The sequence below is a fragment of the Odocoileus virginianus genome, chromosome 16 (assembly GCF_023699985.2).
Source record: "Odocoileus virginianus isolate 20LAN1187 ecotype Illinois chromosome 16, Ovbor_1.2, whole genome shotgun sequence".
NCBI lineage: Eukaryota > Metazoa > Chordata > Mammalia > Artiodactyla > Cervidae > Odocoileus > Odocoileus virginianus.
The window spans coordinates 29,937,906-29,965,419 of NC_069689.1; the positions used below are offsets into that span (position 1 = coordinate 29,937,906).

General features: G+C 43.7%; 2 protein-coding genes across 3 annotated transcripts in view; both read right to left on the reverse strand.

Annotated features, from left to right (window-relative positions):
• Positions 1-1,239: 1,239 nt before the first annotated feature.
• Positions 1,240-16,897, reverse strand: LOC139038639 (uncharacterized). The gene is made up of 6 exons (XM_070477527.1): positions 16,355-16,897; positions 15,468-15,571; positions 5,018-5,070; positions 3,706-4,166; positions 1,724-1,785; positions 1,240-1,311 (listed from the first exon to the last, which is right to left on the reverse strand). The coding sequence occupies exons 1-6, from the start codon at positions 16,398-16,400 to the stop codon at positions 1,240-1,242; spliced, it is 798 nt and encodes a 265-aa protein (XP_070333628.1). The 5' UTR covers positions 16,401-16,897.
• Positions 16,898-17,672: 775 nt separating this feature from the next.
• The window catches only part of PSMA6 (proteasome 20S subunit alpha 6), a 35,066-nt gene continuing 25,224 nt past the window's right edge, over positions 17,673-27,514 (reverse strand). For both annotated transcript variants that reach the window (XM_020870421.2, XM_020870420.2), the window contains exons 2-7: positions 24,909-25,003; positions 24,458-24,539; positions 23,591-23,746; positions 21,012-21,190; positions 19,683-19,777; positions 17,673-17,898 (exon numbers count right to left, since the gene is read on the reverse strand). In XM_020870421.2, the coding sequence (XP_020726080.1) occupies positions 17,841-17,898; positions 19,683-19,777; positions 21,012-21,190; positions 23,591-23,746; positions 24,458-24,539; positions 24,909-25,003 (665 nt within the window). In that variant the 3' untranslated portion in view covers positions 17,673-17,840. The remainder of the gene's footprint in view (positions 17,899-19,682; positions 19,778-21,011; positions 21,191-23,590; positions 23,747-24,457; positions 24,540-24,908; positions 25,004-27,514) is intronic.

Sequence of the window (27,514 nt, forward strand, 5' to 3'; positions counted from 1 at the left end):
CCTCTGTCCGTGGGATTTCCCAGGCAAGAATACTGGAGTGGGTTGCCATTTCCTTCTCCAGGGGATCTTCCTGACCCAGGGATTGAACCCACGTCTCCTACATTGGCAGGCGGATTCTTTACCACTGAGCCACTAAGGAAGCCCCATTCCTTCCCTACCTGTGAGCTAACTTCGGCCACTGTGGCAGGTCACCTCCTAACTAATCATATTTCATCCTGAGTGGCTTGAGTCACACACAGTTGGCATGAGGGATGAGCCTATGGAAGTGAGGTCAAGAGTCACTGTGGTACCTGCGTCTGACCTGGAAAATATAGACCACGAGGCTAAATTACCTGTCAAATGAGTCTACTGGGTAGGACCAATGACTTAAAGTCATGCCTATCCTTACACAATTCACAAACATGTTTAGGTTTACAAACACTAATCTCAAAGGCCTATGCACTCAGTCAACAAACATTCAGTGAACACTTCCTGGCTCTCACTCGCCATCGCGTCTGAAGACTCAGTGGGGAAGCAAATGCATCCTGTCCTCACTCACTCTCTGGAAAACCAAAAAACTGAGAAAGCAAACCAACAAAATCATGGCAAATGGCAATAAATATGAGGGAGGAAATAGCCAAAGTCGAGAGCCATGAGCCTCCTTGAAGTGTGGAAGGTGTGACTGAGCTGGTCTTGCTTCACCTCTGAAATGAGATAATAGAAAACCCACCCAAATCCTTGTTAGGAGGGGCAAAAAAGAAGCTTTCAACTACCTCCAGACCACAAGCCCAATTAAGAGTCACCTTCCCCGCACACGTACTCCCACCTGTGGCTGCTCACAGAGGCGAGCCTGCAGGGGAATTCTGCGTGCTGACACAGCGTGAGGGACATGAGGGACGTGCTATCTCCCCACGGGAAGGGAACGTCAGGGCTCTTCAGCTTGGCAGGAGGGTTAGCAGAAAAGGTGAGGGGGCAGAGGTTGGTTTTGAAAGATGAATCCAAGTCTGCAGGTTGGCCAGAGCAGGCGTCCCGGGCTCTGAGTGCAGAGGAGGAAGTAGGAGGGGGCGGGTGCTGCGGGATGGGGTTCAGCGGGTACCCCAAGGTGGGGAGGCCTCGGCCTGGGGTGCCAGCTGCACCCCCAGGGGAGGTGGGGTTCCCAGCCCTCGCTGGCACCTCCTCTCCGCCGCCTCTGCGGCTCCCGCGGGGCTTTCCCATGCTGACAACCTGGCCGGAGGCCCGCGGGGCAGGGTCCAGGTGGGGTTACAAGGGTGGAAGGCTCTGGAGAGGGGCTCCTGCGAGGACGGGCTGCTTCTCAGGTCTAGCCACTGGCTCCTTTGCGGAGAGCACCAGGAGAAATGCTGCTTTTCCGGAATGTTTGGCCTTTAACCCAGAAATCCAAGGGCAGGGGAGCCTCCAGGGAAGAGGAAACAGGCTGTGTGTGTGGAGCTGCCCCTGGTCTGGGTTCGGCCTGAGCACACAGGGTGATGGTTCCTAAATCGAGTCACCTGGGCAGGGGGGCTGGGAGCCACAGTCCCTGTCCTTCCTCCTCTCCTCTGAGACCAGAACATCTAGGCTGGGACCCAGCATCAGACAACTGTAACAAGCACCCAGGCGATTCTGATGTAGGCAGCCAGGGGTTCAAAGCCCTGGATGTGGGGCCTACTGGGGCACGGGAACCACCAGGTTGGGCATGGCAGCACCCAAGAGCCCAGGACTTGTCCTTTGATCCTTATCAGTTCCGTACCCCACTCTGCCACAAGTTCTCAGAAGGGGTCTTTTTCCCACTGCCATCCCCGCTGGCTCCATCTGCGTGCCAACAGACAGACTCCAGACCCTAGAGTCTCGAGAGGCCCCACCCCTATACTCTCAGTAACATTTTTCCCAACCGGAAAACAGCCCAAACAAAGCAGACGTGAGGATTTGCAGTGGTCTCCGGTCTGGCAAGCCAAGGCTGAAACGCATTTTGCCTACCTGTCAGCCCTCAGCCTCTCGGCACTCACAGCTGATAGAGATGTTGTCAGCTGAACATTCCAGAAGAAAGGCGGGAACCACCAGGCAGCTGAGAGAGCTCCCAGCTGCTAAGAACCTGGAGGCATCAGGGCTTAACGTCTCTGCTCACCCTCCACAGCTGTTAGACCACAGATACGGCAGGTGGGGGGTGAGTAGCCCAGGGGTGAGAAGGTCAAGAGAGGATGGAGCAGTCCCGAGGGGGATGTTGGGCAAGTCGAAGACATTGCCCTCTCTCCAGGGTCACAGGCACACAGTGCTTGTTTGAGGGCAGATGAGCCTCATTTCAAAAGCTTTCAGGCCTCAGTTAACTAACTCATCTTCTCTGGTAACCTGTCTCCTGGGATCTGACCTGCAGTCCGAGGGCTGCAGGGCCTGAAGGCAGAAAGGCCACAGGCCTATAGGCTTGGCTCCAGAGCCCTAAACCCCTTCTGGCCTTTGCCTGGTGAGAGCCACATAATGGTCCACAAGGATAAACATAACTTATCCAACCTGAGGTCAATTCTTTCTTGAAATCAGAAGGCACAATTACCGTGGCTTGCTTCTTATTAGGCCTTATACCTCCTTTGGTCTATGTCTTAATTTGGAGGCTTAAGGTGAAAATGGGCTTCCCAGGTGGCGCTAGTGGTAAAGAACCCCCCTGCCAATGCAGGAGACGTAAGAGATGAAGGGTTCGATCCCTGGGTTGGAAAGATCCCCTGGAGGAGGGCATGGCCACCCCCTCCAGCACTTCTGTACTCTTGCTTGGAGAATCCCCATGGACAGAGGAGCCTGATGGGAGGAGTCTATAGGGTCACAAAGGGTTGGACACGACTGAAGAGACAGCACACACACACCCAAGGTGAACATGGGACCGCTTCACCTACTTTATGTTACTCTTTTTTTTTTTTTTTTGGCTGCTGCACATAGCTTGCAGGAACTTAATTCCCCGATCAGGGATCGAACTTGGGCCCTGGGCAGTGAAAGCATCAAGCCCTAACCACTAGACTGCCAGGGAATTCTCATTGCCCTGTTATTTTTATCCAGTCAGTCCCAGGCCAATCCAGAAAGCCAAGTTTTCAAAACCTGTCTCTTCGAGGGGCATCCAGGGAGTCCCTGGGCTCCCCTTTGTAGGTGCAAAGACTCTATGGGACTTGGCTTTTGGAGCTGGGTGAGACTGGATGTGCTGGCCTTCACAAGGCGAGGGCTGCGTCTTTTGGTTGGCAGCAGCCCCGAAACCGGGGAAGACTCCACAGCCATTGCATTCTAAACAGCCTGGCTCTGACTCACCACCTACCACCGGTGTGACCTCGCTCATCTCTCTGAACCTCAGGAGCCCATGTCAAATGGGCATGAAAACATCTACCTCATGGGATTGCTACTGAGAGAGTTGGGGTAGAGTTTATCTGTGGCGCTGGTCTGAGGGCTGGTACACAGGAGACGGTAGGTGAGTGCTCCCACCACCTATGCTGCACCAGGAGCCAGAGCCCCTGGGATCCCACTCCGCTCCTGAGCAAGCAGGCGGCATCACGGAGGCGGCGGCCGCAGGAGAGGAGAGCTGGGGACAGGCCACGTTCTCAGCCCCTCAGCCCAGCGACCCCAAGTGGTGATGAGGGGAGGGGCGGGAAGAGCTGAGGGGTCAGGCCACTGAGAGGCTTTGGGCATCACTTGATTCTGCCCCGGACACTTCCCGTGGCCCCCACCCCACCCCCGCTCTCCTCTGCAGAGGGCAGCCCTCACCCCTGCCTCGTGCCCCTGGGGTGCAGGGCATCAGGCCGCTGGCTGTGACCAAGGGGTGTAGGTCAGAGCACGGCCCCCAGACACCACCCAGCCAGGATTCGTTGCCCTCCTCCGGCCCCACCCTGGGCACCCCCCGGGACTGTGGGGCTTGGAGGTGTCTGTCCCGTGTCCTCCCTTTCTGCTGCTGACAGGGCAAGGAGTTTGAATCAGATAAACAGGGATAAACAAACACTGAACATGAACACAAACTTTTTCTATTATTAGACAGAAGGGGCCCGGGAGCATCTGAAGGTCTTGTGTGGCTTTTCTCTGGCTGAGCTTGGTTCCCTGAGACAGTGCGCCAAGGCTTCGTCTGGTCCCCAGGCCCTGCGGTGGCTGCAGCTTGTTCTTGTCCCCGTTGGGGTGTCTGGAGCGGGGGCACCGAGGGCCGCTGACCTGCCTCTTCCTCCCTCTCCAGGTCTCTGGAAGGCAGAGAACGCTGTGGCTCAGGCAGCCTCAGGAGCATATTTGCATTATTTTGTGGCAACAAGCAAATTTCCTGGAGGGGATTTTTGGAAGAGTCGGGAGCCGCCCAGAGGGAAAGCCGAAGGAAATAAGAGAGCAGGAAGCTAGGAGGAAACAGGCCTGGGCAGAGGCTGCAGGTGGCGGGGGCGGGGAGCGGGAAACAAGGCCCTGGTCTGAGGCTGGGTGCAGGGTACCTGGGGCCCGAAACCCACTCCTGCCCTTGCAATCTGCAGAGCGTAAGCCTGGGCTGAGCAGGTCCAGGCCCTGCAGGAAAGCTTGCCCAACCCGCCTGGTGTCGGTGCCAGGATAACGATCTGAGGAGGAGCCAACCGGCTGCAGAGTCAGGTGGAAAATTCCCACAGCGCCCTTGCTCCTGAGCCGCCCCGGGGAGGGGCGCTGGGCTCCAGGCAGGCCCTGAGTGCTGGGGATGGGCAGGCAGACACCGGGAGCAGCAGAGCTGGACAACTTCAAGGGGAGGGGAATGGAGACCAGGCCTCCCTCCTTTCTCTTTATTCTTGGGAACTGGCCTGACTATGGGCTTGGGTGATGTGTTCATTGGGTAGGACGTGGACCACGCTCAGTCATACCCGACTTTTTGTGACTCCATGAACTGTAGCCCTCCAGGCTGCGCTGTCCATGGGATTTCCTAGGCAAGAATACTGGAGTGGGTTGTCATTTCCTTCTCCAGGGAATTTTCTCGACCCAGGGATCAAACCCGCCTCTCCTGCATTGCAGGCGGATTCTTTACCACTGAGCTACCAGGGAAGCCCAGGATGCAAAGGCCATTAGGAAGTGAGAGAAGACAGACCTGTTTTCTGCATATAAAGGAAGTCCAACAACCCTCCAAAATAGGCTGAGAATCTGAAAAAATCAAAAAACGAGCCATGTTTGTTTAAACAAATCAAGCAGCATTCCACCAGCATATCAAGATTTTAAATTTGTCACTATTAACGCTCAGGTGCAGACATTCACAGGCAGGATTCATACTGATGAATATAGTCCTTTGCTGGGCCCAGGGCCTCGAGGGAGGACATTCATGGGCACCTTTGCGTTGCCTACTGTTCAGTCCTAGGCTGGTAAGAGCCTTGGCAGCAGGACATGCTCCATGAAGTCCAAAGCCAGACTGGAATGCTCCTAACCAACGTTATTCCTCGGCTTCTCGCAGGAAGCCAGGCTGGAGCAGGATGTTTTGAGGCCCTGCAAATACAGGTGTTTTCCACGTAAGTCTCCAGAGCAGGAACCTCAGGTTCCCTGTGCCCCCAGGAAGACAAGAAGGAACCAGGTGGCAGGAAGGGTGTCCTCTGGACACCTGGCAGGGAGCCCAGCAGCCTGGGTGCCAGGTCCAGAAAGGCTGCCCCACCCCTGTGAGGTCCAGTCAGAGGGAGGAAGGAAGGAAGCCATGCAAGATAGGATTTCCCCACCCCAGGCCTGCAATCTTCTTGGCTCCAGTCACCTGATAAGCAGGCTGGTTTGTAAGATGACCTGTGTCGTTTCCCACAGGTGACAAAGGCATGGGCAATTTGCAAAATTCTCCTGCACAGGCAGGCTTCAAGAAGCCACAGTCTTCCTGCAAGGATGTGAAGAGAAGCGGCAGAGCCCCGACCATTCTGTCAGCGTGACTCTCTTCAGGGTCGCCTGCGCAGCCCAGAGAAAGAGCTCCAGAGGGGCTGGGCAGCCCTGGAGAAGGTTCCATTCCCCTTCCCTTCCCGCTGTCCCCGGAGCTCCTCCACCTCAGCCCCGCCCTCCCAGCTGGCCTTGACTCACACTCGCTGGGTGAGGCACCTGTCCTCTGGCCCCCCTCCATCGGCGCCGCCCGGGTCCTCAGGACACCCCGGGTGAGCAGAGAGGGGTGGGGGGGGAAGCAGGCTCCGGGGGCCGCATAGCTGGGGGGCAGGCCGAACCAAGCACTGCTTTGCAGGCCCTGCCTGGGCAAGGGAGGTAAGTGGGAGCCGACAGGAATCCAGGTTCCCCTCGGAGCTCCAGGAGGCTTTGGGTTCATGTAGGCTCAGAGAGGCTGGCTCCCCAGTGCCATTTTGTTCAGCAGGAGAAACTAGAGCCAGGTTCTGAAGAAACTAGACCTTGTTCTGAAGGCCAGGGTCCCGCCTGCGGAAAGGCTGCAGCCTGTGCATGATGTGGGCAGACGAGCAATGGGGGGTGCCCAGGAAGGAACGTCTTCATCCAGAAAGAAGCAGGGATTTGGCTCCTAGGCTGAGCCACAGATTTGGCTTTGCAGGTTGCCCAGGGCCACACTGGCTCTGCTCTGGCTGAGGAGGGAGGCTCTAACTGCAGGCTGATTTCTGCCTTGCTTACCCCCATTACTTGGGTGAAAACGTTCTCATATTTTGGAAGCTCAGGACACTTTTGAAACTTTCGAAAGCATTTAAGAGCCATTCTGGAAGAACTCATGAACCCGTGTTGAGAGACAGTGATACTGTTTTTCTCTGCACTTTAAATGTGTTGTGTCATGTAGTTCTCATTGCGTCTCGTTGAGGTGGATCCTAGGATTGTATCATTATCACACAAGAGAAAAGTGAGGCTATAAAGCATTCAGCAGTGGGTGAATTGAGCGAGGTTCTTCGTTGGAGAGCTGAAGTCCCTGGCACTCGAGTCAGGGATGGAAGCCCGGGGATGCAAGCAGCCCTCTCCCCACCTCTCTGGTCAGTGACTCCGTCACCTCGGTCTCCTTGAGGCCCAGGTTGGAATGGAGCAGATGCAGAGTTGGGAAGTTGGTGGGGGTGTGCCTCCTTTGGGAGCTGCTGTTGTTCAGTAGCTCAGTCATGTCCAACTCTTTGCGACCCCATGGACTGCAACACGCCAGGCATACCTGTCCTTCACTATCTCCCGGAGTTTGCTCAGATTCATGTCCATTGAGTCACAGATACTATCTATCCATCTCATCCTCTGTTACCTTCCTTTTGCCTTCAATCTTTCTCAGCATCAGGGTCATTTCCGATGAGCCAGCTCTTCACATCAGGTGACCAGAGGATTGGAGCTTCAGCTTCAGCGTCAGCATCAGTCCTTCCATTGAATATTTAGGGTTGATTCCCTTTAGGATTGACTGGTTTGATCTCCTTGCAGTCCAAGGGACTCTCAAAAGTCCTTTCCAGCACCACAATTCAAAGGCATCAATTCTTTGGCACTCAGACTTCTTTAGGAAATGGCAACTCCCTCCAATATTCTTGTCTGGAGAATTCTATGGACAGAGGAGCCTAGTGGGCTACAGTCCATGGGGTTCCAAAGAGTCGGACACAACTGAAGGACTAACACTTTCACACTTTTTTCACTTTCTTCTTTATGGCCCAACTCTCACATCCATACATGACTACTGGAAAAACCATAGCTTTGACTAGACGAATCTTTGCTGGCAAATTCGTGTCTCTGCTTTTCAGTACGCTCTCTAGGTTTGTCCATAGCTTTCCTTCCAAGGAGCAAGCAGCTTCTAATTTCATGGCTGGAGCTGTTGACTGTGACCTTTTCGGCAGGAATTTCCCAGTCCCAGTTTTGCTATGTTGTCCCGTGTCCAAGTGCCTGGACAGAGGTTCCTGTGACTATTTATCTCCTTCCCTGGAAAGCCCCTCCCTCCAAGGCCATCAGCTGCCCCCCTCTTCCACTTTGGGTAAGGAAGGCTTGGGACTGGGGATTTTCAGAAATGGGAAATGTGCAGTGAGCACCTGCAGCCCATCCTGCTTCAGAAGAAGCTGCATTATTCCCTGTTTTACAATGACGTTTTGTTTTTTAAAAACACAGAGAAGCAAAGAAAAGCCATCCCAGATGGGATGTCCACATAGTGTGTGGCAGGAAAGGAGTGTACTATGCATGTGGCAGTTCAGAGTTGTTAGAAGCATCAGCTCGCTTGTCCTGGGCAGGTGTCCGCTGGTCCCTGGGGATGCCCCTTGCAGAGCTTGTCTAGAAGGGGGCCCTGGAGCCTGGTTTTACACAAGAGGCCTCTGTGCCCAATCTGCTTCTGTGAAGGGAAGCAACCCCCTGCCCTGCTAGATGCAGACAGGAAGTGAAGCTGCCACAAATCTCTCTCAGCTCACTTGGAGGAGACACTCTGCAAGAGCCGCAAGGGCCAAAGTTCTTAGTCCCCGGAGAGGCTTAGCTCATGTAGCCTTGTTCATCGCCGTGTCCCAGGCCTCAAGGCAGGGTCTGACTTGGAGGCCCCACATTTTTGGTGATCAGTAAGAACTAAGGGGACTTCCCTTGCACTGATAAGAGATGGTACAATCCCATGGCCCTTGCAAAATAGCACTCCTCCTCCAGTCCCTCCCGGAGCTCATTTTCTCAGGAGGCTGCTGGACACAAAGGCACAGAGAAGCTGGTGGCCTTCTCCAGGTCACCCTGCAACAAAGTCCAGCCATTCTGTCAGGATCAATGAGCTACTTTTGCAGAGGGAGGTGATTTGGTCTGATGCTGCTGCTGCTAAGTCGCTTCAGTCATGCCCAACTCTGTGCGACCCCATAGACGGCAGCCCACCAGGCTCCCCCATCTCTGGGATTCTCCAGGCAAGAACACTGGAGCGGGTTGCCATTTCCTTCTCCAATGCATGAAAGTGAAAAGTGAAAGTGAAGTCGCTCAGTCGTGTCTAACTCCTAGCGACCCCATGGACTGCAGCCTACCAGGCTCCTCTGTCCATGGGATTGTCTGATGAGTCCATCCGAAACTTAAGAGCTTGACCTATATTACTTAAGGAACACCAGCATGGCTATCTTCAGCTTTTTTGCCTTCAATCTTGGCAAGAACTTCTAAAGTTCCCTAGCGTCTGTCCGGCCCCTGGAGTCTGCCTAAGGAGAGTGACTCCAGTTATATGATCAAGGCAAACATGGTTCTGATGGGGGTTACCAACTAACCAGCTAGATCTAGTTGATAACCAAGGTGCTGTTCTCAGCTTCTATCCCTGGAAAACCCAAGCTCAGGTGGGCATTCTGAGTCTCTTAGATGGGGCTGCCCCTGGTTCATCCCTAGTCTGATCAGGGAAACCAGGTCTGTCCTGTTCTTCCTCTGCTTCTCCTTTTCACCCTCATTCCAGTAGTACCCAGTGGAGGATTAAACACTGCAGTTCTCAGTAAAAACCTAAATGATTGGATTAACTCTGAGGTTTGCAGGTCAACTCCTGAAATAAGGTTAGCTGTTGATGTCTGTCATGCAGACAATCTTGTGGTAGCTGCTCAAAAGAAGCATTATCAACTTCATCAAAATTTCAATAACACCACTTGCCTTCTGGGATTATGGCACGCTCCCTTCTCCTGCAAGCACTTACCCCTGTGTTCCCTCCATGTCCCCCTGGATCTGGAGGAGTCCTAATATTGCACGGGAGGGGGTGGTCTGCAGAAAGCCCTGCTGGGGCTGCTTGGAGCCTTTGCAAGGGGCCCCCAGGCTGAGGTTGCCACAAGCTGGGCTGCCCAGAGAGGTTAATTATTGTTGAACATTTGCATTTTTGGTCCCTGACCAGCTTTAGGAGTCAAGGATGAGATCAGCAAAGGCACAGATGACAAGAACCTAAGGCACATGGGTCAGTTCCTGGAAACCTGCTTGCCTCCTCAGCACACTAGTAAGCTGCCCACTGACCAAAAGAGCCCCAAATACCCCTGACTATGACCAGGCCGCCTGTGTAACTGTAGGCGTTTCCTCTTACAGCGTTTCCTAACCATCAGCAAATACCAGACCTGACTGGGGAGCACCCTCAAAATACACATGCCCAAAGAAGCCTCCTGGGAACCCTCTGTGATGTGAGAGATCAAGGCAGGAGGCCAGGCTTGTACACTTGGGGAAAGTTCCCCTGGTGGTTCTGATGTGAAATTCTGGCTAACAGTCAATCTAGCACATTTCAGTTTAAAAGTCTTCACTGCTTACTCTCATGGGATGTGGGCATAGGAAAGTGGTATTACAGAGAATTTCAAACCACACCGAGCTCAGTGATTTCTTTCTTGTGTAGGGGTAACTGAGCAAATCATGCTTATCATTACCTTGGAGGTTCTTTTTGAGTCTGAAGCAAGCACCAACACCTACCTGATTGTGTGCTTTAAAACCAAGACAGGCAGGGTCCTCTCTTGGTTTTAAAGGGAGGGTCACTCGAGCTGAGGTCAGTTAGATGGACAACAAGTGAGAAAGGTGAGAATGTGCACCAGGGAATTCTGGAGACTCTGTTTCCCTTTGGAAGCACCTACACTGTGTGTAGTGTTCACAGTTTTGCCCGGGGGAATGGGAACACACTTCATGCGTGTGCCGAGTTTAGGCCACCGGGGTTAGGGCTTTCCTGTGGTCTGGAACTGAGAAAAGCCAGTGTCATTCACAGGGTTTGAACAAGGAATCTTGACCAGCACGTGACAGCTGAGCAAGGCTCCTCTCCAGGTAATATGCTAGGATGTGTGAACACTTCAAAAATGGGTACGAATATCCACACCTTCACTTTTGGCACTTTATTGGGAAAATTTAGGCCCGTTTGCTCTTAGTAGGACTGAAACTTCAATCAAGTTTTTTTAAAAAAAAATTGTGCTTTTCAGTATAGGGTTTTTAGAATTCAGGGCTTAATTTTTGTCTGATTCTGTGAGTAATAACTAATCCACTGGAAAACATTTTGAAAATACATTAAAAATAAGTGAGAAATTATTTATAACCAGAAATTATTTATAAATTTGTTAAAATTTATGAACATCTTACATTTAAAAAATTAGTAAGATTTGTTTTTTAGAAAATTTTAGATTTACAGAAAAATCTAGTGGTAATTGTACTGAGTTCCCATTAACACCCAGCTTCCCACATACACGTTTTCCCTATTATCAATATCTTGTATTAGTGTGGTATATTTGTTACAATTAATGGACCAATATTGACACATTATCATGAACTAAAGTCCATACTTAACTTTAGGTTTACCATTGTGTTGTATGTTTCTTTTTTATATTTATTTTTTGGTGGAGCCGTGTGGCTTGCAGGATCTTAATTCCCAGACTAGGGATTGAACCCTGGCTATGGCAGTGAAAGCTCTGAATCCTAACCACTGGATTGCCAGGGAATTCCTTGTGCTGTACATTTCTATGGGTTTTGACAAATGAATAATGTCCCGTATCCACCATTACAGTATCAAATAATAGTTTCACTGCCCTAAACCTGTTCTCCACCAGTCTTTGCTCCCCACTCTCCCCTATTCTCCCACATACCCTTCCAAACTCCTGGCAACTACTGGTCTTTTTACTGTCTCTATATAGTTTTGTCTTTTTCAGAATGTCTTATAGTTGAAATCATACACTATGAAGCTTTTCCAGACTGGATTCTTTCACTTACAAGATGCATTTAAGTTTCCTCCATGTCTTTTGTGGCTTGATAGCTCATTTTCTTGTTACACTCATTTTCTTGATACCACTGAATATTCCATTGTCTGGGTGTACCAGTTTGTTTTCTATTCACTTAATGAAGATTATCTTGGTTGCTTCCAGTTTGGGGCCAATTGTGGATAAAGCTGCTATAAACATTTGTGTGCAAGCTTTTGTGTGGGTGGGCATAGCTGGATGTTATAGTAAGAGTGTGGTTACCTTTGTAAGAAACTGCCGTACTGTCTCCCAAAGTTGTTGCATTCTGCAGTCTTATCAGAATTCTTACTGCTTACTTCTCTGTACTGCTCTTATATTCTTACTGATGCTCTGAAGCCTAACAGTTGGTATTGTTGATTTAAAAGAAGTTTTACATTCTGAAAGACGTTTAGTGTGGTATCTCATTGTTTTAATGTGAAATTCCTGAGGACATAGGATGTTGGGTGTATTTCACATGCTTTTTTACTATCTATATTTCTTCAGTGAGGTATTAGATCTTTTGTGAACTTTTAAATTGGGTGTCTGTTTCCTTATTGTTGAGCTTGAGAATTCTCTGTAACTAATATGCACACACATACAAGGAATTCTTAATATATTTTGGATACCAATCCTTGGTATCCTTTGGATACCAAAACACATGTGTGTACCAGTCTGTGCCTTGTCTTTTTATTCTCTTAAGTGTCTTCATAGAAGTTTTCAATTTTAAAAGTCTATCAATTTTTTCTTTCATGGATTGTGCTTTTGGTGTTTTATCTAAAAGCTCATTGCCAAACCCAAGGTCACCTAGATTTTATATTATTGTCTAGAAGTCTTACAGTTTGGTGTTTCACATTAATTGAAGTTTAACTTAATGATCGAGTGTAAGTTAACTCTGTGATAGGTGATGGTCTGTATCTATTAATAGATCCATGGTTTTGCATATGAATATAGAATCGTTGCAGAGTGCCATTTTCAGAAAGAGTACTCTTTCTCCAGTGGATTGCTACTCTCCAGTGGATCCACACAGTCAAAGGCTTTGGCATAGTCAATAAAGCAAAAGTAGATGTTTTTCTGGAACTCTCTTGATTCTTTGATGATCCAAAGATGTTGGCAATTTGATCTCTGGTTTCTCTGCCTTTTCTAAATCCAGTTTGAACATCTGGAAGTTCACGGTTCATGTACCATTGAAGCCTGGCTTGGAGAATTTTGAGCAATACTTTGATAGCATGTGAGATGAGTGTAATTGTGCTGTAGTTTGAGCATTCTTTGGTATTGCCTTTCTTTGGGATTGGAATGAAAACTGACCTTTTCCAGTCCCGTGGCCACTGCTGAGTTTTCAAAATTTGCTGGCTTATGGAAATCACGAAATGATTCTAAACAAAATTGTATTTAGAATCAAACCGACACCCACCAGAGATGCTCAGAGGGCTCAAACCAACCTTGTGCACACCAGGACCCAGAGATCCCACAGAGACTGAACCAGAACTGTGTTTGAGTGTCTCCTGCAGAGGTACAGGTCAGTAGTGGACTGCTGCAGGGACAGGGGCTCTGGATACAGCAGACCTGGGTATGGCATAAGCCCTCTTGGAGATTGCCATTTACCCACAATAGAGGCACCAGAACTTACCCAGGACTGGGAAACAGACTCTTGAAGGGCACAAACAAAACCTTGTGTGCACCAGTACCCTGGAGAAAGGAGCAGTGACTGCACAGGAGACTGACCCAGAATTGTCCATGAGTGCCCAGGAGTCTCCAGTGGAGGTGTGGGTCGGCGGTGGCCTGCTACAGGATTGGGGGCAGTGCGTGCATGGGATAGTCTGAAGGAGGTCGCCATTATCTTCATTACCTCCACCATAGTTTGGCCTCAGGTCAAACAACAGGGAGGGAACACAGCCCCACCCATCAACAGAAAATTGGATGAAAGGTTTACTGAGCATGGCCCTGCCCATCAGAACAAGACCCAGTTTCCCCCTCAGTCAGTCTCTCCCAGAAGGATGCTTCCATAAGCGTATTATCCTTCTCTATCAGAGGGCAGACAGAATGAAAACCACAATCACAGAAAATTAACCAATCTGATCATATGGCCCACAGCCTTGTCTAACTCAATGAAACTATGAGCCATGTGGTGTAGGGCCACCCAAGACGGATGGGTCATGGTGGAGAGTTATGACAAGACGTGGTCCACTGGAGAAGGGAATGGCAAACCACTTTAGTATTCTTGCCTTGAGAACCCTATGAAAAGGCAAAAAGATAGGACACTGAAAAGTGAACTCCCCAAGTCGGTAGGTGCCCAATATGCCCAATAACTCCAGAAAGGAGGAAGAGACGGAGCCAAAGCAAAAACAACACCCAGTTGTGGATGTGACTGGTGATGGAATTAAAACTCTGATGCTGTAAAGAGCAATATTGCATAGGAACCTGGAATGTTAGGTCCATGAATCAAGGCAAAGTGGTCAAACAGGAGATGGCAAGAGTGAACATCCACATTTTAGGAATCAGTGAACTAAAATGGACTGGAATGGGTGAATTTAACTCAGATGACCATTAATTACATCTACTACTGTGAGCAAGAATCCCTTAAAAGAAATGGAGTAGCTCTCATAGTCAAAAAGAGAGTCTGAAATGCAGTACTTGGATGCAATCTCAAAAACGACAGAATGACCTCTGTTCGAAATTTCCAAGGCAAACCATTCAGTATCACAGTAATCCAAGTCTGTGCTGCGATCAGTAATGCTGAAGAAGCTTAAGTTGAATGGTTCTATGAAGACCTACAAGACTTTCTAGAACTAACACCTAAAAAAGATGACCTTTTTAATTAATAGGGGACTGGAATGCAAAAGTAGGAAGTCAAGAGATACCTGGAGTAACAGGCAAATTTGGCCTAGGAGTACCGAATGAACCAGGGCAAAGGCTAATAGAGTTTTGCCAATAGAATGCAGTGGTCATAGCAAGCACCCTCTTCCAACAACACAAGAGAAGACTCCACACCCGGACATCACCAGATGGTCAATACTGAAATCAGACAGATGATATTCTTTGCAGACAAAGATGGAGAAGCTCTATACAGTCAGCAAAAAACAAGACCAGGAACTGACTGTGGCTCAGATCATGAACTCCTTATTGCCAAATTCAGACTTAAATTGAAGAAAGTAGGGAAAACCACTAGACCATTCAAGTTATGACTTAAATCAAATCCCTTATGATTATCCAGTGGAAGTGACAAATAGATTAGGGATTAGATCTGATAAGAGTGCCTGATGAACTATGAATGGAGGTTCGTGACACTGTACAGAAGGCAGTGATCAAGACATCCCGAAGAAAAAAAAATGCAAAAAGGCAAAATGTTTGTTTGAGGCCTTACAAATAGCTGAGAAAAGAAGAGAAGCAAAAGGCAAAGGAGAAAAGGAAAGATATACCCACTTGAATGCAGAGTTCCAAAGAATAGCAAGGAGAGATAAGAAAGCCTTCCTCAGTGATCAATGCAAAGAATTAGAGGAAAACAATAGATGGGAAAGACTAAAGATCTCTTCAAGAAAATTAGAAATACCAAGGGAACATTTCATGCAAAGATGGGCACAATAAAGGACAGAAATGGTTATGGACCTAACAGAAGCAGAATATATTAAGAGGTGGCAAGAATACATAGAAGAAATATACAAAAAAGATCTTCATGACCCAGATAACCAAGATGGTGTGATCACTGGACTAGAGCCACACATCCTGGAAGGCAAAGTCAAGTGGGCCCGAGGAAGCATCACTATGAACAAAGGCAGTGGAGGTGATGGAATTCCAGTGGAGCCATTTCAAATTCTAAAAGATGATGCTGGGAAAGTGCCTGGAAAATACCATGGACAGAGGGAGCCTGGCGGGCTACAGTCCGTGGGGTCGCAAATAGTTGGACACAACTTAGCAACTAAACCACCTGGCCCATTCCAGAAATGCCCCACAAGAACTGAGACGTTCACTCACCAGTTTCGGCAGATATTCTTTATACAGTTTCTGGTGTGTTAGGCTTGTACACACTGAACAGGGTTTCCTGGCTTTAGAGAAGGCCTGGGGCTTCAGAAAAGCCCCTAAGACAGGGAAGCAGAGAAATGTACAAATTAGCTGGATTTTCCAGAATGTAAAATAAAGGTTAACAGTCATCCTAGGATCACTCATGGTTTCAGTCGAAGTGCCATTATCATGTTAGCTGTTAGGACTTGTTTCTAATATGCTGTGATATTGATGGTCAGAATATATTTAACCTTAGCATTTCTGATTCTTTAAGAGACCCTAAAGATCCTTAAAATAGTAATTTGATTGTGGCACATATCTGAATGTTAGATTTGGGGCTAGTGAGGGAGCTAAGTACCTAGTCGGTTGTTCATGTAACCTAAATGGTACAAAGATGTTTCTTCATGTGGGTACCAAAAGAAGGAAAGCCGTATGTTTACCCAAAGAGCTTCATATTCATGAATGCTTGGACATACCCCTCTGAATGTCAGTATTCAACTGCATATTTCTTACGAGGAGTTGATCAAAATGCCCTTTGGGTAAAAATTTTTAGTTTTAACATAATTTTTTTAGCATTTGAGTAAGATTTCCATGTTAACCCTGTTGTCAACCCAAGACTGTTAAAAACAGAATTAGAACACTGAATATTTGCATACTTAAACTCATCTCTGTTTCTTCCAGTTCTTTTAAGTATAAAATAACCAATCTAATATTGGTTATTTAACTTAAAACTACTTCTTAATTCATCTAGATTTTGTATTATGATGTTAACACTTTTCTTAACAAATGAGTAAATTGCCATTTTCTACACCATAAGATATTTCCTTATAGAAAAATACAGTTATTTGCTAGTCTCTCACCCACGATTCCAGGAGGATGAAGCCACTCAAGGCCATCAGGGTACATTAGTTCAGTGTCTTTTCAGAGGAGCAGTTCTTCACACAGACTCCACTTTCAAAATGAAAGCAGCACCTTTATAGAGCCTAGTTGATCTGGATGGGTAATCCCAGGGCAGCAGCCTCAGAATCGGAAGAACTCTGCTTCCCTTTTAGGACACAGTACAACTCATGACTCAGTTCTAAAGAGGATGTGGTCGGTGAAGTTTCCTGCATCTAGTGGTCACAAGTTCACACTGCTCCCCTTCTGTGGGCCCGGTGGCTGCAGGACTAGGAGCAGCTGACTATAGGGATTGGAATTAGACCGGCAGCCATGCTCAACTGCCTGAGGTAATATCAACAGCATCAGACTCACCCGGTGCAAACGAGAACATGAAATGTATTGGCCTTGGACATTCCAAGATTTTTGGATCCTCTGTAACAACTAGTGAGGCTTCCTAGGTGGCTCAGTCGTAAAGAACCCGCCTGCCAATGCAGGAAGTGCAGGTTCGATCACTGGGTCGAGATCCCCTGGAGAAGGAAATGATAATCCATTCCAGTATTCTTCCCTGGAAAATCCCATGGACAGAGAAGCCTGGCAGGCTACAGTCCATGGGGTTGCAAAATTGGACTTGACTGAGCTACTAACCACATACTTACATAACAATTAGTGGCTGAGGTCACCAGGGATCTACTCTGGGAAGTTTAAATACTTAATTCGAAAAAAGATCATTCAGAATGTAGTTTGCTCTTATCCCCTTAATGTTGCTTATGGTGGTAGCTCTCCCTTACTATAGACCAATTTCTTAAAAGTCTGCTTTAAATAATCGTAAGGCAGCAAAGAAAATACACTTTCTACAACTTTTCTAACCCTACTGTTTCCCAAAGGTAACTACAATTTCTGTTCTTAAAAATACTGGTTCTTATTGGGTATAGGTTAAATGTGTACCTCAACTACTGAAGATCAGTAATGCTAATCATTTTACTATAGTTAAAACCTCCAATAGTACTTGGAATTCAAGTTCAGGAATAAATGAGGAATTGTAAAAAAAGACAGCTTCCCATGCCAAGTTACGAGTCAGAGTAAGTTTTGAAACCAGAGTTTTAGTTTGTGATTTATTAATTATGCCATACAAGCTATAGTTTAAATTTCTGGCTATTAAGTTCCTTAAGCCAAAGAAACGTGGATCTCTCAACAAAATGAATAAAAACTACCATGTGAAGGTGGTGAACATTTATTTAACAGTCTGCATGTACCGAAGACTTAATACTTGAAATTGGAGGTAAAAAAGACAGGACGCGATTATTTTCCAAAAGCACTGGTTTTATTTATACAGAGTCCTAACCATTTCAGTGGCAGCAAGAGTGGGAGAAGTTCCTTTTTCAATCGAGGGGCCCCCAAAATGTTGGTCTGTTGTTACCAAACACACAGGCAAGTGGTGTCACGGATTTGGTAAACTAACTACAGTGTCTAGTCTCTCTCTGCTAGAGCAACAAGGTGAGCGTCAATCTCTGCTTCTGTAAGAATCCTGGAAGGCAAAGGGAAAAAAACCCCACAACTATTTACTTTTTGAAAACCTTTTATTATGCAAAATAAACACACACACACAAAAGTAGGATAGTGATGACCTTTTGTGTGTGTACCTATCACCCAATTTGATAGGTCAATACCCACTTGATTCCTGATATAGGAAAATGCCCTGGAGGAGGGCATGGCAACCCACTCCAGTGTTCTTGCCTGGAGAATCCCATGGACAGTAGCAGCCTTGCGGGCTACAGTCTACAGGGTTGCACAGACACAACTGAAGTGGCTTTGTATGCATGCAAGTAGTTTATACAGTTGTTTATGCTTATTATTTAAATACTTACTATCTAGCTATTATTTATATATAAAAATAAATATATATTCTATTTATTATTTAAATACTAACACAATTTATAAATGATACAAGAGTTTTCTGAAGACATAGGCTCTTTGGTTTCTTAATCTATTTAACTAGTAGATGAAAATAAAGATTTTAAAGGTTATAAAGGGTCTCAGAATAGAAAGCAAGAACTAACTGGAGGTCCTTTAGAGAAATTGCTCCTGCTGGAATTTTACTGCTTTTTACAAAAGAAAAAAGAAAAAAAAGGCAACCTTCTCCTCCAGGGGATAAAGGGAAATCCAATTATGCTTTTTTAAAAAGTTCTACAAATTTTTCTTAAATCTTTCAAATTTATATCACTTACACGAAGGCAACAAAAAGGACAAACTAGAAAAATGTACTAATGAAGCTCTGAAAGGTCTGGTTAAGCTTAGTTTACTACTTTTGTTCCCCAGCCCTAACCCTGACATGTGTTCTTTTAATTCTGACCTAAGAGTAAAGACACGTAACAGTTAACAAGACTTCCAGCAGCTTCTCTGCATCTGTGATTTAACAGAAACATTCTCTATTCATAAGAGTATCCAGGTTAATGGTAAAAGTAAACCACCTCACAGGTTTGCTGGGAGGATTAAGTGAGCTGATAACATATTAAGCACCCAGTACAGATTTGACTCATGGAAGCTGTGAGTAAGAACAGACAAGCATCCAGTCCAGTATTACATATTCAATTAGCTGTATGCAAAATCTGGGGGTTTCAAAGATATCCCGATAGGGTCTGATGTACATCAGTATTTCATATTGTTCTTCAAAACTCCATTTAAATAACCACTAAGTAATCAAAGCTCCATCTGAAAACTACTAGTTTGGAGCTGAATTTCTATTGGCCTTAAGCTAAAAAAAGAAAAACACTTATACTTATTTTACTCCTTATATGAAGGAGGTTATTATACATCACCTCTGGTATTAGGTATGATATAAATAAAATGAGGAACAAAGCAGTTATGTTTGTTTTAAGGAGACATCCAGTAAGTTTTAAAACAGACCTCTCAGGACCTCGCTGGTGGTCCAGTGGTTAAGAATGCACCTTGCAATGCAAGGGGACGCAGGTCCAATTCCTGATGCGGGAACTAAATCCCACAGGTGCGGAGCAATTAAGCCTGTGCGCCACAACTACTGAGCCTGTGAGCTCCGGAGCCCACACACAACCAGAGTGTGCAACAAAGATGCTGCGTGCTGCAACCAAGACCCGACGCAGTTAAAGACATAATAAATAAACGACAATAACAACAAAAACAGATCTCTCAGGTGCTGGGGAAAAAACCTAACTCTAGTTCAAAAAAGTTTTTTCTTCAAGTTACAGGGCGAATGAACCAAACACTTCTGCCTTTTACACTAGAATTTATCACTTGGCAAACTTCTTTAAGTACCTAGCCAACAATAAAACTCACCTGAATTTAGGATTTTCGACTGTAACTACTCCAACTTCTATTTCTGAAGGTTTGAAATCAATTGATAGAACAGTAGACAGGCATGTAATCGCAGTCTGAAAAAAAGTATCAATATTTAAAATAATATAGAATTTTTCAGAGATTCCAAGATTTCTCTCATCCTAATCTTATTCAACTCATGAATTAACCACAAGCTATTCATTTCTGAGGTGGTAGTTCAACAGCCACACAGATTGCTTAATTCTAAGACGTTGCCTGCCAATAACAAGAAACTTTTTTATATCAAGTTGAACTATAAATGAAAGGTGTCTCACAAGAAAAATAGGGTGATTAAGACAAAACAGTCTGTTTACCTGATGATCACTACATGCCAGACAATATGCTCAGCACTTGGAGTGAGAGGCAGAGAGAATAAAGATGAATACGGCCTTCTTTTAAGGAATTTACAGTGATAACACTTTAAGAATGTTTTAAGTGGCTTTGTACGTGATGTGATTAATTAATTCACGTAACTATGAATTGCAATTAAAAAAAACCTTAAGAGACATTTAAACAGTACCCCCCACATAAGAGATTCACATTTCCTGTTAGTATATGATAAACTGCCAACTAAATATAAAAGTATTAGATGGTAATTTTTCCTTTCTTGTTTATCAAAATCATGTTAGTCTTCAGAATTGCTGTATCCCAGACCTTCTTTTCAACAATTTACTAAAATTTTGTTTTTAACTTCTTGGCAATACACAAGAAGCTTCTTTAGTCTAAGGTTACTAAGCACTTGTATAAGAATTTTGGCTTGTCCTGTCAATTTAAAACTTTTCAATCATAACCACCAATCCCCTCAAGAATACTGCTTAATGCTGACTCTAGGCATTCCAGTTATAATTTCTCTGTCAAGTCCTCCTGTGAGCATACTATTTTACTATGAAGACACCTGCTTCCCTGAAAATTCGGGGTGTGACTGCTTTTCCTTCAGGACCATAAGAGCAACATTACTGACTCAACTTTCTCACTTCTGCCTCCAGTTAGCTTAAGTCTAATTTGCATCACAACCATGCAGGTTTTTGGCCTGGTCTTGACTTGATTCTCAGTTATATTTTCCCATTTTGTATTTTGCTGAGAGCAGTCTCAACTACAGTATGAGACAGAGAATTAGATGAATAAAGCAGTCCTCATTGTTCCCATGTGACACCAATTTTACTATTAACCCAACAAACTTGGATATCATGAATATCCCAGGAATAGCTTATAAAGATTGTCAACTATGCAACGATCTTCATTATTCTATACAGCATTAAAAAAAAGGTCAGCTCCTTTCAATTAACTTACTTCCACTGTCTGTTCAAAGGTCCAATCAAATTTCTTCTTTACTTTTTTTTCAAGGAAGCTGGTTGACTCAGTTTGTTTAACTCCTGCAGCAGTTGCTTTAAACCCACAATAGTAACCTGCAGGATCACACTTGTACACCTGAGGGCCTTGTTCTTCATCTATACCAATTAAAATCATACCTAAACAGAAAGAAAGACCCTCATTAAATATCTTAAACCTTCATACAACCAGATTTCGTCTCTCTTGGTGTTGTCACATTACTGTGACAACATTACTATTATTCATTATTCTGGCTATTTTAGGATATATACATATATATATATAATTCCTGAGAACAGGTTTTTTAATGTGTGACAGATAGTAAGTGCTCAATAAATGTGGAAATTAAATGATGTTATATAGAAAAGGCAACTCATGAAAGCAAACAAAATCAAGTTAGCCAATTTCAGAATTCTTTAAAAAATTAAAAAAAAATGTTTTGCTTTAAGAAAACTAGTAACAAAACATAGTTTATCACCACAGATAAATTAGGTAATAAATCTCCACTTTGCAAAAGGTTTTATCACAGATTTTTAAAAGATCTGAATGATAACAAATGTAATATACAAACAACCTTCTAATCCCTGCTATTACCTAAAGCATGTTCCTCTGAACCCCAACCCCTCAAAATGTTAACTGGTCAGATAAATTTGGAAAATAGACTTTTCACATACTATTTTTAGAAAATACACAAAAGCATACTAAGTGTTCTAAAATCTTCTGCTGTAAGCTGATCTACTTTACCTCAGTAGTTCTTCAATTTACTTGACTACAGAATACTCTTTTTTTAATTTAGGAACTACCTATCAAGGTTCCAGAGAACTGAAAGTGTATGGAATTCACCTTGGGAATGCTGGCACTAAATGAAATAAACCTAGGGACTAGTTGCTCACCTCTATAATGGCCCTCTTTGTTACTGTTGACATATCAACAGTATTCCTGTACTAGTCAGTATAAACCAAATTCTAAATTCTGTACACATAACTTATAAGTATGTTATTATAATGACATACAATTAAGATAAACACCACCGCCAAACTTCTCTCGACGCAGCAGAACAGGTAACAAAAGTATTTAAAGACGGGCTTAACCCCATCTGAACCTTTTTTAATATAGTGTCTTATGTTATCCATAACATTTCTTTACATTTTATACTTGACATACAATAGAAAGTACCAAGGACACCACAAAAGAGATACCCACTTACTGCCTGGGTGGGGTAGTTAACACTTCCTTACTCCAGATGAGCAGGGTTTAACACATGATAAGGAAAGGAAGGGCAATCAAGGCAAAAGGAACATAAAAGGTCAGGACATACCCAGGAAAAGATCCATGTATTACAGTAGCTTCGGGAGAAAGAGAAATGCAGCACAAGAAAGAGGCAACTTGGGAATAAACTGTAAGGGACCCTGCACATCATATTAACAACAAACAACAAACTCTAGGATGACAACTCAGGTAGCAATATGGAACAGTCTAGGAAAGAGTAAGAAGGGAGAAAGGTGGTAAAATAGGTGGCAAAGGCAAGAGATGATGAAAAAGTGACACAGGAGGTGGAAGGGCCAGATATTCTGCAGTAAAGCTTGATAGTCTGACTAAATAGAAGACCAGGGAAGGTGAGGTGGGGATAGGAAAAAAGTTGAGGATGAGAGTAGGAAAACAGCAACGATTTCAAGTTTTAAGTATCTGTGGGACATGAAGGAAGAGACTGGGATAAAGCCAATGAGGGAGTGACTGGCATATAGATGAGACATTATTAAAGCCATGAAAGCCGGTGAGATTACCCAGACAAAACAAAGAGAACAGAACGACCAAGGAGAGAAACCTGATGAACAACATTTAAGGGACCAGCAGATGAGGATAAACTAAGGAAAGTGAGGGGGCAGAGAAGAGTTTATTGCTGAAGAAATCAAGGGAGACTTTTTAAGTAATATGTCAAAAACAGGGTCAGGTGCTAAAGAAAAATCATTACACTGACTGCTTTAATTCTCATAAATAAATGACATGCTGTCTGAAACAGACACGTTGAATTTTCCAGGCTAACTTATTCCATTAAGTTTAAATCAGTAAATCTTATTTCTCTTCCAATAAAATTTTACTTGTGTTTTAAAAGAAGAAATTTATTCTTCTTTATATGAATATAAAGTATATAAAATATATAAAAGTATACAAAATATAAAATATAAAGTATATGAATCACAGGCATACGTGTGCGAGCCTGAATCTTTAGGGTGGTCAAAAGAAACAACTACAATGTTAAGATGCCTAATTTAGGCATTTTCATTGAACTAGTAATCTGGAGTTGCAGTGGAATCTCCACTACAAAAGTCTAATAGTGTCTCATGTTTAAAGGTAGTGCCTAAAATACTGCTGTGAAACCTATCCTTCAACACCTATTTATTATAAAGATTTTTTCCACCTTTCATAATTTTCTAAACCACATGTTCAAAACCCAAGTCTTACTGAAATAACTTTTTTTATGCATGTTCTCTAAAAAACAATCTGAATTCATTATTTGGGAGACTTCTTTGCATACTTACAACAACCAAGAGGCCTCATTTCAGCATTCTGTGTGTAGACCTGAGAAATATCAGCAATTCTTTTACACAGCATGTCCACGGGAATTTCGTAACCATACTTGTATTTCCAATTAGCTGCCTCATAGCGTGCCCTCTGTACCTGGGATCTACTGTCAGCTTAGAGCATAAGAAACAAAGGTTTATTTCGTTAGAAGGAAAGAATGAACCTCAAAGTCAGGTAACTGTCCCAACATATACATGTATCTCATTATGACTTAAGGAAAGCAGAAGTGGTCCACAATGGTTTTTTCTCCCACAAACATACAGTGAATGACTCAGCAATAAGTATGGGACAAAAAAGGAAAAAAACGTAAAAGATGAAGTTTTACTTTGCTCTTTTATGCTGAACTCTTCTTTATCAGCCATCACAATAACTTCTAAAAGTGACTAATCTCCCAAAGAACAAGGTATAAGGAGAAAGAATAATGTTTCTCTCCATCTTTTTGTAGGCTTGAATGTTCCCTTGATTTCAGAAAACAGAAACCTAAAGTTATTCTCACAATTGTCACCTACTTCTAACCAGTGTCACTATCACCAGGTTTGAGATATACTGACTTATGTCCCCTTAAATTATTAACCATATCATAGATGAAATAAATTAATAAACCATTTCATAGATGAAATAAATCATTTTTGAGAGGGCCCTCACTCACTTTCCCTGACAGTAGCATAGATATCTAATTCTATTAAACTTATGGTTTCAAAAAAGCACACAATACTCTGAAGATTGATAGTAGCCTTGGAAGATCACAAATCAGATATTAAGGGAGGCCTTTTAAAATTAAACTGAAGAAAATAACAAATCTAAGTAAGTATCAAGCCAGTCACCTGTCATTCCTGTCATCACACAGCCAATGTTTTCAGTTATCTTGAATAAGTGAGTCACTGTGCTGGAATCCAGTAATTTGTCCTAAAGAACAAATCAAGATAATTAAAAAAAAAAAACAAACCACAGGTCTCTCTGTAGTGATAAAAAAACATTATGGAATTATAACAATGAACTATAAATGTCTTCTGCTCATTTTACAGTTAAAACCAGTAAAAAATGGAGGTGTGGGCACTACTCTGTTTTCCTTTTTAAGATGGTATGTTTTCTGTGGGCAAGAACTCCAGCTCACCTAAGTGTGTTCTGAAGTACCTGAAGACAAAAGACCTAGAAATGCCATTATGCTTATAAAAATAACATTAACATATACAGATAATATACCCTTGTACAAACTCATGAGACATTCTCACATTGCATTCTGCAACAACTGCCTATCTGGGCAGTACTACTTACAGGTACTTTCTTCTGTGTGACAATTACTGCACAGTCTTTCCCTCTGACAGCTACTGATGTAAGGCCACCCTGGTTAATAGCCTTAAAAGCATATTCTGGAAGATAGAACAGTTTTTTAAAAACGTGAAATCAATGATCATAGATCCATGCAACTGAGTAATAAACAGTAATTAAAAATAAACAGGTTGATAAACTAACATGGAATGCCATCTAAGATATGCAAAGTCAAAATAATAATAAACCATGATTAAATCAACTGTATTTCTTTTCATTTTGATCATTTCCATCAGGTGCAAACACCAGATTTCCAGTAAACAATTTTTATCATATCAAATCTTTATCAATTGTTTTATCATTTGAAAAAATCTGTTTTATAGCCATTATTCCTACCACGTCTGGTTTTCCTGGGTCAAATTTAGGTGCTCTACATCTTCTCAAGATTTACTATTTCTGTTAACTTTTGGTCAATAACTAATGGATTGTATGCAGCTTTAATCGCTGTTAGATTACTCTTTTCTACCCCTTCTACCAAGCTGAAAATTTCTGGATTATGTTTTTTGCAACTTTCATGTTACCTACACTATAGGATTCTTTAGTCTAACTACAACAAACTACAGCTTGTCCACTTCTCTGCTGCTGCTGCTAAGTCGCTTCAGTCGTGTCCGACTCTGTGAGACCCCATAGACGGCAGCCCACCAGGCTCCACCGTCCCTGGGATTCTCCAGGCCAGAACACTGGAGTGGGTTGCCATTTCCTTCTCCTGTGCACTTCTCTAGTTGCTGTCAAATCACTCCCAGGTTAAAGCAGCTGATCAAAGTGATTTATAAAAACAAACTACTTTGGTACCACATGGTTTAGCTGAGAATGCCTAGGGAGAGAAGAATTACAGATAAGACTATCCCTTTCAATGTTATTTATTTCTGTAATATTTAAACTTACTAAAAACATATTTCATAATCAGGAAAGCTACAACACAATTTAATATATGCTCACTGTAGAAAATACAGAGGAAATATAGAAGAAAAAAATCACTCACTACTCCAGTTATTATTTACATCTGACACATAAATGCTTTCAAAATTCTGTCAAGTATTACTCTGCACACCAGGTCTGAGGCCTGGTCTCATTTGGCTCAAGAAGCCACTGGTGATGAGGCTCATCTAAGGAAGATATTACCTATGACACCAAAGAATTTCCTTTAACAGGAGCTGTGATAAAAATCCTTTATCAAATTATAATAATTAATTTTCACCATCTCATTATACCACAAATAATTTCTAAAATATGTTTCATAATGCTTCTCAGTTCTGTTTCTCATATGGTCAAAAAAGCCTGTACCAGATCAATCCTCCACAGACAAACTATAAACTCTAGCCAAAACAATAACTGCCCAAAGATACCAGAGAGAGGCCAAAAGTACAGATTCTAGAGAGGGAGTCAGTGCCTGAAGAAGGGAATGGAGTGGGGTGACTCCCATTTTCATGACTTACAGCTTGCCTGCAGGCCCCAGTCTGGGCTAAACACCCACAGAAAATTCAGTCCTTTGGACCTGAAGAGCTAGAGAACAGCTTTGGGGATTATCACAGCTGCTGGAGAATGAGGGAGAGAAAGGAGAGAGGCAGTGAGGGACAGTCTCAATGTCTAACTGCCCAAATCTCTGGCTGATTCCATAACCACACATAACAAAAGACAGACTCCAAGGATAGTAGCTAGGATAAAAGAATTAAGGTGAGATTTAAGCTGCCATCAATTAACTGCCTGCTAGAACAAATTAACCCTCTTTGGAGGAACATAACAAAATCCAGTCTTTACAACCTAACATTCATAAATGACTACGATATAATTCAGAATTGCTCAACATACTAAAAAAGAAAACAAAACAAAGAAAACCTAGTTAAATGTGACCTACTTAAAGGAGGCCAACCCTGAGGTGATCCAGATGTTGTATTAGCAGGCAAAGTTATTAAAACTATGTTCAGTGACATAATAAAAATATTCAAGATGAAGTAAGAAATTTCAGTAAAGTACAAAAAGAACCAAGTAGAAATTACAAAACTAAAAAATACAATTTAAAATTTAAAAATTCACCAAATGGACTTAACTGCAGAATGGAGATAACATAGCAAAGAGTATGAAAAATGAATCAAAGTATACTTTTTGTTTTCTGTCTTGCTACATGACATGTGGGGTCCAGTTCCTGGACTAGGGATAGAATCCGTGCCCCTGCAGTGGAAGCACAGAGTCCTAACCAGTGGTCCACCAGGGAATTCGCTACCCAATTTTAAACAAGAGAAAACAGGCTTAAAAAAACAAGTCTGCAGATTAATATCAACAGGTATAACTGTGTTTAACTGGAGAGGAAAGAATGAGACCCAAAACAGAAACAAACAAAAATTTGAGAAATAATGGTTAAAATGTTCCAAATTTGGCAGAAGACATAAAATTCCATACTGAAGATCCAGCAAACTCCAAGCAGGATAAATAAAAAGAAACCTGACTCATTACAGTCAAATTCCTGAAAATCAAAAGCAGAGAAAACTTTGAGGACAGAGAAAAAGAACAAATTATATACAAGAGAACAATGATTTAAATTCCATGGATTTCAC

Bases quoted from the DNA above. Each gene is read 5' to 3' on its own strand.
- LOC139038639 (XM_070477527.1), bottom strand. From the start codon at position 16,400: ATGTACCCTGATGGCCTTGAGTGGCTTCATCCTCCTGGAATCGTGG. The intron at 15,572-16,354 runs GTGAGAGACTAG...TCCCTGTCTTAG, and splicing joins TCATCCTCCTGGAATCGTGG to GGGCTTTTCTGAAGCCCCAG. The intron at 4,167-5,017 runs GTCTGTCTTCTC...TCTGCCTTCCAG, and splicing joins CCTTTATATGCAGAAAACAG to AGACCTGGAGAGGGAGGAAG.